We start from the raw sequence: 18765 nt of genomic DNA on the forward strand, positions 1-18765 counted from the left end.
AGGTCTGGCTAACCGTTTACCGTTGGCAGGGTATGAAAGTGAAACTTGTAGCCCTGTGACACTATGTCTAAGACCCATTTGTCCTGGGTTATTATGTGCCAATTTTGAGAAAAAAGTGCTAGTTTTCCCCCTAAAGGTGCTGAAAGAAGATAAGTGCTTGGCGTAGGCAGGGGGGAAGTCATTGGGGCTGTTTCCTGTAAGGCTGTGATTTGTCTTCTCCACTTTTGGAGGTAGAAGCATCCCATTGTTTAGACCTGTATGAACCTTGGGGCTGGGATCTGCCTCTTGGGCGTCTGTATCTGCCCCTTTGTGGTCTGACACTGGAAAGGACCAATTCTTTGTAGGCCAGTGTCTGCTAAATCTTGGGAGGCTGTACCTGTAAGAAATCCTTGTTGTTTGCATAGATTTAGCTTTGTCCTCCATTTTCTTTAACACCTCTTCTGCTTTAACACCAAACAAAGTATCATGCTGCAATGGAGCATCTAATAATTTTGCTTTAACACGATCTGGTAGATTTTGTTCCTTTAACCAAACATGCCTCCTAATGACAGAACCCGTGACAGTGGCCCTGCAGGAGGCCTCCAAAGAATCAAAACCACATTGCAAAGTATGCTTTCCAACTTGCTCAGCTGCATGCATTAAATCCTGCATTTCTTTGTTTTCTGCACCTTCAGAATTTATCAACATTTTCTGTTTAAGCAGTGACATAATATATTGCTGATATTTGAGCATATGAAACTGACAATTTAAAGCCCATATAGCCAAGGTAGCAGAGGTGTAAATCTTCTTTCCCCATCTGTCTAATGCCCTAGAATCCCTGTCAGAGGGGGTAGGGATTTTTGCAGTGGATGCCTTGACCCCTTTGGGACCCTGAGAAATAGTTTCTGGGTCAGCAGCAGGGTTTCTGAAAGGAATTTATGAGAGTCAGGCACCCTGTAGTACCTGTCCGGCTTAACAGGAGCTGGAGGTAAGGAGTCAGGGGTCAGACTGGACTCTGAAAATACATCATCTACAATGTCTAACACAGGTGGAATAACTAGGGGCCTGTGTTGTGTGAGTAAAAGGAAGTCTCTGAGCCTTTTCTTAGATTCAGAATAATCTTGGCTCTCCCAGTGGAAATGTTCCCTCATGGTATGCAAGGTTTCCCCAAAAGAGTAATCCTCAGGGGGAGAGGCTGAAGGGATAGATTCTTCAGCATAAGAATCCTCATAGGGAGGAAGAGAGTATTCCTGAACAGAAGAGGAATCAGAAGAAATGGAAACCTGATCTGAAGATTCATATTCTGTCTCTTGCCTAGGCCTCTTATCAGGAGGGAGATGGGAACCCCTGATCAAAGTAATTAAGTCTTCGGCCATTTTGAGCATCTGTTTTTTGGGCATGGAGGCCTAACCATGAGGCTGTTGTACTTGTTTCTTTGTCTTTAAAGATGCTTTAGTCTTTGCCTTTGTAGCTGGAGTCGCTTTACTGTACAATTGAGTAGGTCTGAAAACACCCTCAAAAGCCGATACCTGCTCAGCGGCTCCGGACCCATCTGAGGAAATAGTTTCCAAAGGTCCAATACCTTGAGCTTCCAGCGGCCTAGGCGACTCCACGTGGGAGTCTATAGCGGCCTGCGGGTCCAAAGTAGCAGGCATCAGGGGCTGCGAAAGCACCTCAATGAGAGCCAGCGAACTGGCGACTGGCTTAGAAGAAGCCTCGTCGTCGGTTTTAGACCTTGTGCCTGTCCTTTTCTTTTTCTTTGCGTTTCTTGTGAATTGCGGTAGTTGGTTGGCTATCCGATGGCATCTTGTAATTAAATCTTCTGCCAAAATAGTGAAATGAAAAATCGTACCGGTGCTTTATAGTGCGCTGGTTAAATCTAGCACAAAACCGACAACAAGCAACGTCGTGGTCAGGGCCTAGGCAAGGAATACAGTAAGAATGAAAATTCTTATGAGATATTTGCTTCCCACAAGAAATACATCTATTAACTTTTTCTGACATCAGTCTGGAGCAAGAAAAAAGTTTTCCCCAATGGGGTACTTAGCTTTTAACCAAGACTTCGGATCTGAAATTCTAACACGAAAATCTCAGGAGTCGGACGACCGGCACTTGCGAACTTGCTTCTGCTTCGGGCACCACGCGGCAAGAAAGACTGAAGAAAATGGCGTCAGCTGCATTTTTTATACCCCTGGCGCACTGACGTCAGGGAAGAGGCAACAGCAACCGACGCCGGACCTAGACTTTGGAATTCAGGCTGACTGAGGGTAGCCTGCCAGCAGGATAACCCAAGTGTAATGACTGCAATAGTGAAACATGAAGAACATCTGGAAAATGGTGCTCAAGATGGTGATAAAAATTGGTAAGCTGCACAGCAGTCCAGCATCATGTAGTCAATACCTCGGTAGTGTACAAAGTGCTTAGATGGGATCCAATTTCAAAAGGCCTACAGCTCTGCAGTACTGTATACCTTACAACAGCAGAGCACAAAGGAGCTTAAGGATTGTAAGTGAAGCAAAAAAGGCTAATGGAAGAACTGCAAGAAAACATACAATCTGACAACACAAAAGTGCACCTATTCTAAGTCTCAGGATTTCTGCTGTTATCTTCCTCATACATGCAGTCTTACAAAAGATACAATATATACCTGAAAGCTAACAGTTTTAATATGCAATTGTAATTTTGTTGACAAGCTGTACTTTGGTGATGTACAAGAGCCAGTTGTTTAACCTATATATGATAAATGACGATACAGCATCACTCATTCGTTAAGGCATAGTTCAGAGCATTGCTGTATATTTTACAGTGAACCTGCACATCGTATGCTCAAAAATAAAGTGAAGACTGTCATTAAAGTGTATAGCACAGGTGACACTGTGTCTGTCCCCTCCCTATTCTAGTACTGCACTGTCTGAAAACACCCTCAGAAGCCGATACCTGCTCAGCGGCTCTGGACCCATCTGAGGAAATAGTTTCCAAAGGTCCAATACCTTGAGCTTCCAGCGGCCTAGGCGACTCCACGTGGGAGTCTATAGCGGCCTGCGGGTCCAAAGTAGCAGGCATCAGGGGCTGCGAAAGCACCTCAATGAGAGCCAGCGAACTGGCGACTGGCTTAGAAGAAGCCTCGTCGTCGGTTTTAGACCTCGTGCCTGTCCTTTTCTTTGCGTTTCTTGTGAATTGCGGTAGTTGGTTGGCTATCCGATGGCATCTTGTTATTAAATCTTCTGCCAAAATAGTGAAATGCAAAATCGTACCGGCGCTTTATAGTGCGCTGGTTAAATCTAGCACAAAACCGACAACAAGCAACGTCGTGGTCAGGGCCTAGGCAAGGAATACAGTAAGAATGAAAATTCTTATGAGATATTTGCTTCCCACAAGAAATACATCTATTAACTTTTTCTGACATCAGTCTGGAGCAAGAAAAAAGTTTTCCCCAATGGGGTACTTAGCTTTTAACGAAGACTTCGGATCTGAAATTCTAACACGAAAACCTCAGGAGTCGGACGACCGGCACTTGCGAACTTGCTTCTGCTTCGGGCACCACACGGCAAGAAAGACTGAAGAAAATGGCGTCAGCTGCATCTTTTATACCCCTGGTGCACTGACGTCAGGGAAGAGGCAACAGCAACCGACGCCGGACCTAGACTTTGGAATTCAGGCTGACTGAGGGTAGCCTGCCAGCAGGATAACCCAAGTGTAATGACTGCAATAGTGAAACATGAAGAACATCTGGAAAATGGTACTCAAGATGGTGATAAAAATTGGTAAGCTGCACAGCAGTCCAGCATCATGTAGTCAATACCTCGGTAGTGCACAAAGTGCTTAGATGGGATCCAGTTTCAAAAGGCCTACAGCTCTGCAGTACTGTATACCTTACAACAGCAGAGCACAAAGGAGCTTAAGGATTGTAAGTGAAGCAAAAAAGGCTAATGGAAGAACTGCAAGAAAACATACAATCTGACAACACAAAAGTGCACCTATTCTAAGTCTCAGGATTTCTGCTGTTATCTTCCTCATACATGCAGTCTTACAAAAGATACAATATATACCTGAAAGCTAACAGTTTTAATATGCAATTGTAATTTTGTTGACAAGCTGTACTTTGGTGATGTACAAGAGCCAGTTGTTTAACCTATATATGATACGATACAGCATCACTCATTCGTTAAGGCATAGTTCAGAGCATTGCTGTATATTTTACAGTGAACCTGCACATCGTATGCTCAAAAATAAAGTGAAGACTGTCATTAAAGTGTATAGCACAGGTGACACTGTGTCTGTCCCCTCCCTATTCTAGTACTGCACTGTGTACCTGGCAATGTATACATTACATTTAAGCTGCACAACTGTAATTCCACAAACTAATTATAATGGTACTATATGACTAAAGTCTGTTCTACAGTTTGAAAAGAGCCTACATTTGATGGCTTTTCATTATTTACTACTCAGCTAAGTGTGTTATTATTAGTATTATAAGTGCCTACTTGTTTATAATTCAGATCTGTAATTTGATTTGCAAATGCTACTCCATATTTCACCTTTTTTTACCTGTTTGCAGACCAGTTCATATTTATGAAATAAAAAAGACACGGACACACAGACACACACAAGTATACATTTCTATGTTACATACAAACGTATGTACACGTGTGTTTGTATATGTATATATGTGTGTTTGTGTGTGAGTGTGTGTGTGTGGCGTATAGGTATGTATCTACGTCTTTATATAAGTGTATATGTGTCTGTACTACATACATTATTTATATGTGCATGTATGTCCGTACACATGTAACCATGACAAGTATAAAATAGTGTATATAGTGTTAGTCTAGTAACATATCCTCCTTTTTCTGGCATACACAGTTCGCCTTTACTCTCTTTACCAAAAGGGGCGTTGTACTCTATAATGGGTCTAATGAGTGATGAGGAGAGGGGAACAATGACTTCTTTTTTCCTGGATGAGAAACCTTTTGATTCTTTTTTAAGCAATGGAAAGAAATATTCACAACTTCCGTGTAGAAGTTTTATGGGAAGACAACAAAATATGTTTAACAGGGGAGGAAAACTGGCAATCAAGGGAATTGGAGCAGCCAAGTTGTCAATTTGTGGTTGTGTAGGCTGGGATGTATCTTCCCTGACGGGTGAGTCAGGAGGTCTGGAGCAGGGTCCAGAATCCATGGTTCGTCCACAAGATGAGGCTGAAGGAAGAGGAACCAGATTTGAGGAGGTCAATAAGGGGCAATCAGGCTTATCATAGTTTCCCACAGAGAGTAAAAGTTTGGGAATCAGGGGAATTGGAGGGAAAGCATAGAGGAGTCCTGGAGGCCAATCATGTACAAGTGCATCCCTTGGTGACTCCCCCTTGGGAGGGATCAGGGCAAAGTAGTTGCTGCATTTGGGATTGGTGGGTGATGCAGAGAGGCTGCAGCAAGGCTGGCCCCATTTTTGGAAAATCTCTTCTGCAATTTTCTGACTGAGGGACCACTCCTGCGGCCATAATATGGCTCTGCTCAATTTGTCTGCAATCACGTTAAATTTCACAGGATGTGCGTTGCAATTAGAAAATGGTTGGAGGCTGTCACCCATTGCCAAAACCCTTAGAGCTTCTCGACAAAGGGGGTAAGATCTGGTCCTTCCTTGTTTGTTTATGTAGCAGAGTACTGATGTTGTCTGGCTGAATTGCTATTGTTCCTAGAGGGAGACTGTCCTGAAATGCTTGCAATGCCAACAGCACTGCTCTCATCTCTAGGACGTTTATGTGCAAGTGATCCTCATGTTCCTGCCAGATGTTTTGGACTGTCTTCCCTAGATAATGCCCCCCCCCCCAATCTGGGAAGCATCCATGGTCACCGTGGCTTGGGGTTGAGGAGCAATGAAGGGACGGCCGTGAGATACTAAGGGACAGTGAATCCACCACTGAAGATCCTTTTTGTAGGAGCTGGTTATGAAGATCTTGTGCGACATTGGTAGTTCTAGGATCGACTATTGTGTGGAAAGTAACCACTGAAGTATCCTCATATGCAGGCGAGCTTGGGGAATAAGTACTATAGATGCTGCCATCTTCCCCAGAACCTGAAGAACTAGTTTTGCAGGAGCTGTTGTCTTCCCGATTAACAGTTTTACATGAAGGCAGAGATCGTGAACTCTGTCGTGAGGTAGTCTTGCTATCAATGTAGTTCTGTTTATCTCACCTCCTAAAAATACTATGTTTTGACATGGCTCTACAGCAGATTTCAATACACAGAATCCAAACTCTGGTGCAGGAAAAAGATGGTCAGCACGGCTCGAACTGAGGCAAAACGTTTATTCACAACCACTATAAATGTTCTAGACAAATAAAACTGACAAAACTCAAAATGCTCTTGCACATACAAGGTTAAGCGCTTTCATCTGTTGTAATACAGACTTCTTCAGAACCACAATTACTAGCCAAGTGATGGTTTAAATACTTAAATTAGGTGCCAAAAAATGCACTCAATCCATTTAAAGACATACTACAATGTTTTAAAAACATGCTCTAATATTTCTAAAAAACTGTTTTAACTGTATACATACATATAATATACTTATAATCAATTTGTATAATCAACTTTATATATCAATTTGTATATATGTATATTCAATACAAATAATTAATAATTAAATAAATATTTTAAAAATGTACTGATGTGTACTAAAATAGATATTTTGAAATATATAAAATGTGTGTGCTGAAGTATGCTCTTATTCTAAAATAAGAAATGGTTTGATACTAATATATTCATTAATACCTGGGGAGCTGGTGGCATTAGTTAATATCTGCCATTTGCTTTCTTTTGAAACTAAGATAGCTTTCCAATTCCCCCCTTGTATCAAACTGTCCACTTGCTCTATAATGGAAAACTTAAACATATGTAATTCTCCTTTATCACTAATGTGCCCAAATAGAGCATTATTTTTACCTTGGACCTGGATCTTATATAAATGTTCATATATTCGTTTTTTTAACTGTCTCTCAGTCTTTCCAATATAAAATGCAGGGCAGGCTGTACATTTCGCTAAATAAACCACTTGTTTTGTGTTACAATTGCCTGCCTTGCATCTAACAGTTGTTCTATTGATAACTTCTAGTCTAATAGACAATGCTTCGTTGATAGCCTTGCACTGTTTACATGACCCACATTTCCTCGTTCCTGTAAATCTCATTTTAGGATTATTAACTGCCTGTTCAAGTAGCCTTTTTATATTAGGTGCTGTTTTGCATACAAAATTTGGATGGCTTCCCAATATCGACCTAATATTTTCTGAAGCTGTAAGCACCTCCCAATGTCGTTTAACTATCTCCTTTACATATTGTGCAAATGGGGTATACATTATGACACATACTCTTAGTTTTTTCACTAAACAAAGCTCTATTGATTGTATTATTATTATTATTATTATTATTTATTTCAGATATCTTACCCAATAAGGGTTGATATTTAGTACCCCAATGTTTGTATATATATCTAACTACATCATTCAACAATTTTTGGGGGTATCCTCTATTTTCAAACATGTTGTATATATTTTGTATCTCATTTTTCATAATTTCCTTAGTAGAGGACAATCTAGCAGCCCTAATACACTGCCCTTTAAATACATTTTTAAACACATATGGAGGATGATTGCTGCTAAATTCTATATAGTCATTGTAAAAAGTTGTTTTCCTGTGAATTCTAGATACAAACCCTTCATTACTGTGACTAACAAAGGTGTCCAAATAAGCAATACCCTCTTCACTGATGGTGTAAGTGAACTTAAGAAATTCTGTTGTACCATTAATGTACTCAATAAAGGAACTGATGTTTTCCTTGGTGCCGTTCCATAAAATAAAGATATCATCCAAATATCGAGTGTAAAAAACGATATTAGAATAATATGTGCTCTTAAACAGATATTCAGTTTCCCATTCTACCATGACTAGGTTTGCAAAGATAGGGGCACAGGAAGCCCCCATTGCAACACTTTTGGTTTGTCTGAAGAATTCACCTAGGAAAAATATATAATTGTGATCAAGCACTAACCCCATCATATCTGTAACTAAACATACTTTGTCCCAGCTCATATTTGAAAACTTCCTCAAGCTGTTACTAAAAAACTCTAATCCAATTTCTTTAGGTATACACGAAAATAGGTCTATGACATCAATAGTTAAAAAAGTAAGATCCTTATTCCATATGGGTTAAGTTCTCATACACATGTTTTTTCCATCTGTCTATGACAACACCCATATTATACGTTTTAGATTTTGAACCTGAAATAATAGGTCTAAAAGGGGGGTTTTGTATACTCTTATGAATCTTAGGTATACCTATAATATTGGCCAGAACTGGATATTCAGTTTTCATAAAAGAATACACTTCATATGTGACTCTATTATCTATCAAGTATTCTTCTAAAGCTAAATCTATCCTCTTATACCCTATATTGATCTCATTGATGGAAACTACAACATAATTTCCAGAGGTATATAATATATTGTGAATAGCTGTGTTATAATCAAATGTATTATATAAGACTATACCCCCCCCCCTTATCCGGTTTCATTAAACATATTTCTTTGTTACATATGATTTGGTTCAAACATAACCTCTCTTCCATTGTTAAAGTATCCTTAAAAACATTTAGATGGATACTTCCTGTTTTAATATTTTTGTTTAACCAACCAGTATACATCCTTACAAATCATCTTTTCATAATTAGCTGTATGTGAATTCATGATAGGAATATATGAACTTTTTTTCTTTAATTCATGTATTTGTACAGATTTATTGCTTCCTTCTTGTTGTTCAAACTGTAGGGCCAAATTAAGCCTTCTACAAAATAATTTCATTTATTTTATACAATCAACTAAATTAAAACCTATATTTGGAATGTATTTCATTCCTTTACTGAACAATGTAAAAAATGCATGCGAAATATCCATTTCAGTATAATTAAATCCATTAAATCCATTAAATGTGGATAAAATATTTAATCTCTCTGATGACTCATTTGAAATGTTATAATTAGGTCCATTTTCACTGTGTATAGGAACGGTTCCTTCCACTAACACATTATCTACTGACCTACTTATATTAAGAGTATTGATTTCCGTATGCTTAGTGTCAGGGTCCTCCAGGGTCATTGTACCATGATATAATTCAGAATGTGTTATTTTTATCTCCGGTTCCACTGTGTATTCTGTTTTTTCAGAGCCGGGAAGTACCTGCCCCCCTGAAAATTCATATCCTTACTTAATTGTTCCGTTCTGTCTCTAAAACTCTGATGTCTTTTGATTCCTACTACTGTTCTATTCTGTGGCCATATATATGCTCTATTAACATGGTATAGTTTTAAATCACGCTTAATTTTCCTATTTTTCCTGTCATAAATGTTTTTTGCCTTATTTTCCGCTGTTTGAAATTGTTTATAATATAATTTCTTCCACTGTTCGAAAGAAACATCATTAATAATATCGTGATTCAATTTTTCAACCTCCCTCACTAAAACTGATAATTTCTCATCATTCAATTTCATCAGCGTTCTCATAAATTCAGAACCAAAGCCATCAAACATATTATTAAATTCATTGATAATGCTTGTTGTATAATCAACCCCCAAGGGTAATTTAAAAAATCTCAATCCCTTAGGAACAATATGCAGCTCTATACATTTAGCATAATAAGCATTATCTATTTTAACATTTTTAATAGCCAATAGTTTATTTCCCAAAGCAAAAATCATATCTTTAACAGAGTCAGTCCTCAAACTAGGGACTCTCTCATTCCTTATAACTTAATAATGTTCATGTGCATTCACAAACTCATATTCATCACACAAAAACTAGTCAAAAACATCATTATTAGCGTTTATGCTGTTTTTTTTCCATGTATAACATTGCCAATATCCATTTTGCCCATATATCTATTACTATGTTGTTTCACATAAGGGCTAGAAGCAACTTTGTTAACAGTACCTTTGGTTTGTGCATTTTGCACCTTCGTGACAGCTGAATAAGTCCAAGCTGGTTGCTGGCTCTTAGAACGTGCTCCCATGCGTTTCGCTTTGTCTCCAATATGAAATAAGCTGAAGGCAAATGTGAATTCATTTTCTGGTGAATGAACAGTATTCGCATTTCGATTCAAGGATTCACCAGTATCTTGTAAGAACTGCACGCCATCATTGCAGCTGCACGCTTGTCCATTTGGAATGTCGATCTGCGTGCTGATGTCATTTCCTTTTTGTACTTGCGTGATTTTTTCATTAGCGTTGTGGTGCGCTTCATGTTTAGATGGACTTGTGGATATTTTAGGTGAAATAAGAGTTTGTCCAACCAAGTTAATGAGTTTAGTAACCTCTGCTTGTAGAGTGGAAACTTCCAACCGTAACTGAGCAAATTCCTCCCTGTTCAATAAAGCTGGTGCCTCACCCTGATCACCTGCCATACCGGAGACCCAACAACAAATTCCAAAAAGAAGAGTTAAAGAACTCAATACACAGAATCCAAACTCTGGTGCAGGAAAAAGATGGTCAGCACAGCTCGAACTCAGGCAAAACGTTTATTCACAACCACTATAAATGTTCTAGACAAATAAAACTGACAAAACTCAAAATGCTCTTGCACATACAAGGTTAAGCGCTTTCATCTGTTGTAATACAGACTTCTTCAAAACCACAATTACTAGCCAAGTGATGGTTTGAATACTTAAATTAGGCGCCAAAAAATGCACTCAATCTATTTAAAGACATACTACAATGTTTTAAAAACATGCTCTAATATTTCTAAAAAACTGTTTTAACTACAGCAGATTTGTCATAATTTACAGTAATGCCCAGGGATGAGCAAAGCTGAAGTGTGTAGTCCCTGGCTGGTAGCAGAAGATGCCTGGTTGGTGCGGTTATGAGCCAGTCGTCCAGATACAGAAACACCCGGAATTCCTGGCAGCTCAGGTGAGCCACTACTACTGCCATGTATTTGGTAAACACCCTGAAGGTTGTAGTGAGACCAAAGGGTAGAGCTCGAAACTGGAAATGACTGGCTCCTAGCCAGAAGTGCAAGAACCTTCTGGATTGCCTTTTCATTCGAATGTGGTAGTACGCATCTTGAAGGTCTATCGAGCACATCCAATTGCCTTTTCCCAGAAATGAGAGTATTGACTGCAGTATCACCATCCGGAACTTGGACGTTTTCACAGATTTGTTCAGACTGCTGAGATCCAGGATTGGTCTCCAGTCCCAATTTCTTTGGAACTAAAAGGAACGTTGAGTAAGTTCTGGATCCTCTCTGGTCTGCGGGGACTTCTTGAATGATTCTTTTTGTTAACAACCTTTGAATTTCTAATGCTGCTTCTTCCTTTTGACTAGGTGGAATGTCTGCAACGGACTTATTTATGGGAAGGGAATGACATAACTCCTGGATATTATGTCCTGCACTCATTTGTCTGTTGTTATCTTTTGCCAGGTTTTGAGGTGCAGAGACAATCACACTCAACTGCCTCCAGAGACAAGCAATCGGGCACTTCTTCAGGAGTGCTGGAAGGGTTCTGCCAACGAAAGATTCTCTGGAGCCCTGATTCAGCGGGCCTCCTCTGCTGCGAGGGTGGCATCTTCCATTATTGTCTCACCCTTTGACCCTGGGGGAACTTCCATCTTGCGTGTACTGGTAAGACCTCTCTGATTCTTTCCACTACCTCTCTGACCCTTAGGGAATGGTCTTGTAGGTGCAGAAAAACATAATCCAATGGCAGATAGGGTCTTACCTTCCTGTTCACACCTGGTCAGCATTTCTTTTACTTTAGGCCCAAAAAGGGATGAACCATCAAAGGGAGTGTTTAATGAAGGAAGATCTGAAGGGCTCTGCAAAATCACAAAGGCGCATCTAGGTCTGCCTCTTGACAGAGATGCCTGAACCTGCCTCTCTACTTGCTCCATCTGCTGCATGTGAAATGAGTCTCATGGATGAGTTGACAACCGAATTGAGGGTAGCGAGCTGTGCATTGACATTATCTGCCACCTCAGCTACAGCTCCTTGGAGGGAGTCTGAAGTTCCTTTAACAGGTCCCTCTGTAATGTAGTGAAATAGGTAAGGTAGTTCGGTGACAACAAAGTAAAGGCCGCTGATGAAAAGACACGCTTCCCATACCTATCGATGATCCTGGAATCTTTATTAGGAGGATGGACAGAGGAACCAGTCTCAGAAAGTTCCTTTTTCGTGGCCACCACCATGACCATAGCATCAGCTGCTATGCCTTTGGTTAGAAAAGACTGACCCTTTGGAGCTGTAATATATTTGTTTGGCCTCCTAAGAGTCAGTTCTATAGAATCTGGGGTTTCCCCAAGCCTTCCAAGAGATTAACTGAGTAAGCTCATCGGAAGGAGGGGTCACTCAGGAGTTTGAAGGGTGAGATCCAAAGGCCTTCAGGTATACCAACTTCTCAGCCAAAGAGGAGGAGGACTGCCAGTCACCTCTGTTTTAAAATTTTCAGGATGTCTCCACAGGAGACGTCCTCAGGAGGTGACCGCAGGGACCCTTCTGCTTCATCGAGGTCAATATCAGACATGATGGACTCCTCTGGCGAGTCAAGATGCTTCTTCTTGCATGTTCTCTTCTGAGGGACTTCCTCAGTGGGGTATTCTGAGGGACTTCCTCAGTGGGGTATTCTGGGGAAGTTTTGGAAAAAGGGGGAGTCTCCTGAGGGACATCCTGAGGCCTGGGATTTCTGTGGTCCTTTGGGTGGGTGTGAATACACAAAGACACCTGCACTGATGCGGGAGGAAGATCCAAGGAAGTCTGTGTCTTAGACTGGGGAGTAGTCACCACCCTACTCATGACTTCAGAGGCAGACTACCCCCACTCGGAAGAACTCCCCGGAACCAGCAAACAGATTGTTGGAACTGGTGAAATCTCTGCAGCTGAGTACAGCAGCTCTGAAGCAGAGGTAGGAGCCAAACTCATCCATGCCGTGGCCCCAAGAGGCAGGATCAGTTCTGAGGAGATCCAAGCCACCTCCAAGGATCCAACGAGACAGTGTCCGCTCCCAGAAATCTCCTGTTCCAACTGGGTGTAAACGCTCAGGGCAGATAGCTGATCTGAACAGACAATGGGTCCTGGAACCGATATCGACGCAAGGTGGATGACAGAATCTTCCGGCTCCAAAACCGCAAGATGGATCGGTGGAGGAGTAGGCCCCAATGGGGAAGACTGTCAGATCAGACTCCTTTGGGTTCAGATCCAAAGGCAGCTTGGCTAAAGCAGATGACTTCAGGAGCATCTGTACTACTCTATTCAAATCTCCATCAGAGGGACTCCTGGTTGACCGAGAAAGTGTAGGAGACCTGGATCTAGTCAGGAATGGAAAAGACAGCCAAAATGTTACCGGCTCCAAGGAAGGAGATAGGCTCAGATATCGAAACTCTGAAGGCAAGGAGGATTTCGGAGCCGAAGGTTCAGTAGTAGTTGACTTTGGAGCCGGTGGCTCTTTATGCTCTAATGAAGTCTCAGTTACTAATGTTTTTGCCTGCTCTGTAGGTTTGGTTGGAGCAGACAGCTTCAGTGGTTTTGGTTTCAGCTCTGAAGATGATTTCAGAGCCAAATAAGAACATTTCCCCACTTTTTCAGACTTCTCTGATTTCGAGGAAGAAGAAAGAGTGGGGGGCGATAGCCTCAGAAAAGGGGGTTTTCAATAACCCCTTCAGAATCGGCTTGTTTTTATGCTCAATGAGCACTCTTTGGTTAAAGGAGTGGCAAATAGAACAAGATTTCTGGAGATGAAGAGGCCCCAAACAGTACACACACAAGCTGTGAAAGTCAGTGAGGGGCATCTTCTTGCCATGTTGCTCGCATTTTTTAAATCCAAGAGGTTTTCCTTTCTTTTGAGAAATGCTTAATGAGCGTCAAGAAAACACTCCAAACAACACAAAAAACCTATCTAGGGTAATAAAGAAAGATAGGATTTTTGCTTTAATTAGCTAAAGAATAAAGGAGAACGTCCTCTTACTGAAAAATGATGCAAGTTAGCCACCCTCTAAGTAAAACAGATGGTAACCAGAAAAAAGGGGGGAAGAACACAAACACCTAAAAGCTTCAATTATAAAGGGGCTGAAAGGAAGGGGGGGGGAAGTAGAAGCATCCTCTAACTTAAACGGGTGAGAGACAGGCATCTTCTAACTTAAATGGAAACTGATTAATAACCAAAAACAAATGGGAAATTAGCACTAAGGGAGATAGAAAGACAGGGAATCTTAAAGATAAATAAAGATATACTATAATAGAAAAAACACTAATAAAAGACAAAACTTAGCCCAGAGCTCACTAGAAGATCTTTCTCGCAATGTGGCAAATGAGATCTGAGGAAACTAGGGAACTGCATTACGGGTAAGGAAGGATGCCCACAAGCTTTGCTGAAGACTTTGAGCTTTGGAAAGGCCGAGATGGATCCGACACATCAGATCAAACCCATCAGTGAGAATAAAGGCGAGACTGACAGGAACACATCTTACCCTTTTCCTGATTCTGAAATTAAGATCTTTACAAAGATAGAACTGGATGGAATTGTGTTTTATTATGTGTTGTAACTGTAAATGTTGAACATTTTTTGTTTAACCAATAAGTGTTACTTAAGCTACTGTTGTGTTAGGTCATTAAATGAATGAATGAATATCCTCTGGATCATGTGATTTATTTGGGTATTAAAGTGGGTGTTTTGAATGAAGTTGCATCTGAAGGAGTTTTACATGTTGTAATACGAAAGCACTCATCCTTTTAAAAGTCGAAGTTTTTAAGAACATCATCGGGATTTTTGGTTTGGAAAGTTCTACTAATCCACAGCTGACTTTATTTGCTCTGTTGGTTTTTGTCCTTTTCAGAGTTTATTGTAAGAAAAAAATACTGACAGTGAATATAGCACAGCATGTGGTGCTAGAATCTTCAAACTATAGCTTTGTTATACTGACTTGCTGTTGTATCAGCAGGTTTATAATTCTTTCCTTGTGGCTGACTACCTCACACCACATGAACACATGAACAAGGAAATGTTAGATCAAAAACAATTAAAAACACAACTACCACAAATTTAAATTGCATAACAAAAACATAGCATTTTTGCATGGTGTCAAGTCCCATTCAGCAACCCCAGCAGTTTGAATATGCTCTCTGCAAGGTGACACAACTGCAGAAAAAGAAGCAATCAAGTAAGGGTGAATAATATTCAAACAAAAGAATGGTGATCATTCATATGTTAATAGTTTGTAAAAGAGGTATTCTAATAGAAAAACGGCATTGTTACATGCACTAGAATGCCAGAACTGAAAAATCCTTATTCATGTCACTAAGGACCATGATTCACTTGCAAAGGTCTGTAAGGAAATAATTAGCAACACAACAAAATATGCACATCATGAGAAGACAAGTATATTAAGGTGCAGTTGTACGTCACCTATATAATATGCTCAATGCTCAAACATCACCTTCCTAAGTAAATTGGTAAGAAGGAATGAATATAATGTGTCTCAAACAGAGCTTGTATAAAGGTACTACATTTTGAACATATTTCTTAACTCACCTCTAATCCGACTTCTGCTGAAACTGCCCCAGGTTTAACTTGACTAACAAAAATTCCAGGTTTTTGCGTTGGACCACTAGAAATGCTGTACAAAATGAAAGTATACTTAAGTATGAATATCTGTTTTTTTTTTTGTTTTATTTTTTTTACTTGCCATGTATGCATTCGTATTTAGTGAGCTCCATATGAGAATGTTCAAATATAGCTGAAGATCAATAACAAAAACCTAAAGCCATGATACATGAATCTACTACTATGTGCAAATTATAAAGAAATATCAATGAGTACTTTATATAAAGGACTGCTCGTGCTGATGTATGGTACTACTATTACTCCCCAGTACCCATAGAGCTGAATCTGATCTTGGCTTTGATACTTATTCATACCCATCAGTAGGAAATACCCTCTGATTTTCTCTTTTTTTTTATCAGCCAATAACTCAAAAACACTTTCTTGTACAAAATTATTCTTGTTCTGACAACAATTAAGATACTTCTAGTGAAGTAAGCAAAATAGCCAAGTGAAGATGTGCTAAGCAGAATGGTGTTCAAACTTTAAGATCTTTACTGCAAGTGCTTTATTAGGGAAGATCACATGGCATCCAAATCAGGGTGGCCATGGTGGTGCAGCGGTTAGCGTTGCAGCTTAACAGCTAAAGGTTCTCCAGTTCGATCCTCAGCTGGGGTGCCTTCTGTCCGGAGTCTGCACGTCCTCCCTATGGTCGCATGGGTTTCCTCCGGGTGCTTCGGTTTCCTCCCACATCCCAAAGACATGCTGTAGGTGGATTGGACACTCTAAATTGGCCCTAGGTGTGAGTGTGTGTGCCTTCTGTAGAAGGTCGGGTGCCGGGCTGGCAACTCGACACCGTAAAACTCCACTGCCAATCATGAGAGGACAGGTGATCCACTGTGGTGACCCCTAACCGGGAAAAGCCGAAAGAAGAAGAAAACATGGCATCCAAACCATGCTCTGGTAGCAATTCAGTCTTCAGCTATGCCCCTAATGGTGACATTTATATTATTCGGCAAAACACAACACATTACATACATTTACAAGATGTAAAAATACCTGAATTGTGCAACGATACATTTCTTATACAATAATATAGCTATTTACCCTTGGGGGGATGCTTCAGCTGAGGTCACTGTATCACGTTTTCAAAAATAAGCTTAACATAAAGATTATTTTGAAAGTAGTTATGGTTTAGTAGTCAAAAACATACTAAAATACAAAAACATGTTTTGGAAGTGGTTTGAAGTACAAAAACATACACAGCTCAAAATTGAATACAGTAGAGAGTCAATTATCCATAGTAACTGGGACCTAGGATAGTTCATATAATCAAATTGTTCGGATAATCAAACATATTTGAACTGGATATAAAAATTCTAAAATCTTGTTTTTTATGCATGCAGGAATACACTTTTCAACCATTCAGCGATTCCAATGGACAACAAAGAAAAATTTTCACAAACGGGCTAGCTAAAAGCTCAAACAAATACGTATAATGTTTACATATACAGAATTAAAAACTTTGGAAGGCTGTTTCTGATAACTGACGTTCGGATAATCGACTCTCTACTGTAAATATAGTGTCTAGGTCAGAACACCTTCAATTAACGTCGAACAAAAAAAAAACAAAGCTACTCAACACGCCTGAATTTTCAGGGATGTCCACATTTAGCTTCAAAATTTTGCTTCAACACTCTTAGAACTGGCATTTTTTCTTTTAGAAAAAGTGATGTCCTACATTCTGTATATGATGATAACCACTACAGATACAAACTTACAATTTTCCACATTACAAGTATTGACAAACATAAAAGTGCCCCAGGTATGAAGCCTTCATCTTTGATTATTTTGGGCTTTGTTACCGATTCTGGAGGTAGCTGTTTGAGAGCTATGACAGTTGTTTCTACAACACCAATACCCATCACCTAACACAAAATCTTTCACCTATACCACACAGTCAGAATATAGTACTAGACTGGCAATATGAAGTCAACTGATAAACAAAACTGCAAGGAAGACATCCAAAAGATTGGTTGTCAGCAGGCTTGAGTTTATTCCCAATAAAGCAGAAGTTATCGCTGTACATCTTATTGTGAAATTAACCTTTGTACCTCACATTTCCCTTGTGAATTTTTATGGAAGAAACAGAGGGGGGGAATTCATAAAGGTTATCATGACATGTATACCTAGTGTACTCATTACAGTAACCTTTTTGAATTCAGAAACAGCCTTGACATGGTGCAGCACAATCCTCTGGCACAAAGACATGCAGCACTGTGCATAGCGGACTCCACAGCCATGCTTCCATGCTAATGAGGCAGTCTGAAAGAGAGACATATGAGAATTACTGTGCTCTCTTTCCCAGAACTGCCATCAGGAAGGCATCTATGTGCCAACTGATTCATGAAACTGCTCGGATATGTAGATCAGCAAAGCCTGCCCTAACACAGCTTCAGTTCTGAGGGTGGTGCACGTGTACATCTCTTTTATGGCCAATGTCTGTTGCTGGCCTACGTCAGTCATACCGCACATCCTAGGTAGTAAAAGACTTTGGTATACTGGCCAACTTCGGGTCGCCGCCTTGGCAGGCAACTCCCTTATGTCAGAAATACTGCAACAGATGAATAAAAGGACATCTATAATGTGCCTAGGTTAAGGCAAAAAAAAAATATTCACTGAGGACTGAATCACAATGACAATTCCATTAAAAATGTTCTCTGTTCAAATTGTGCAGTCACTACAACTGAAATAAACAGTGATTGTGTGACTAAGTTCTAGTCTCCTGGTAGGCTTCCATCCATGTGATACAACTCAAAGAATTAATGCTGTGGAAAGATATTATGCCTCATGTTTATTCTTTAAAAATGCATATTAACTCCTACTTTTTCACAAATGAGTCAAGCAAAATATTTATAATATTTTTATGTCAAAGGAAAACTGAAAAACAAATATATGATAATGCAACTATGCAAGATATAGCTTCACATAACTAGCTATCCTCCTGCCATCCTCCCTAGGGGTTCCCCAGGGCTCCATCCTAGGACCCCTCCTATTTTCCATCTTTATCAATGACCTACACCTTGTCACCCCCCCCCATCTACTTGTATTCAATACGCTGACGATACTACCATCATTTGTTCTGCCTCCAACCAGGATGACTTACACCTCCTTACCCAAAAAACTTTTTCTACCATAGAGCAATGGTTCTCTA

General features: G+C 40.0%; 1 protein-coding gene across 2 annotated transcripts in view; it reads right to left on the reverse strand.

Moving 5' to 3' along the window:
* The window catches only part of USH1C (USH1 protein network component harmonin), a 3114702-nt gene that overhangs the window by 1755232 nt on the left and 1340705 nt on the right, over positions 1–18765 (reverse strand). For both annotated transcript variants that reach the window (XM_044082874.1, XM_044082873.1), the window contains exon 9: positions 15543–15627. In XM_044082874.1, coding sequence (XP_043938809.1) covers positions 15543–15627 — 85 coding nt within the window. The remainder of the gene's footprint in view (positions 1–15542; positions 15628–18765) is intronic.

This window comes from Protopterus annectens, chromosome 9.part0 (genome assembly GCF_019279795.1).
Source record: "Protopterus annectens isolate FY-2018-M chromosome 9.part0, PAN1.0, whole genome shotgun sequence".
NCBI lineage: Eukaryota > Metazoa > Chordata > Ceratodontiformes > Protopteridae > Protopterus > Protopterus annectens.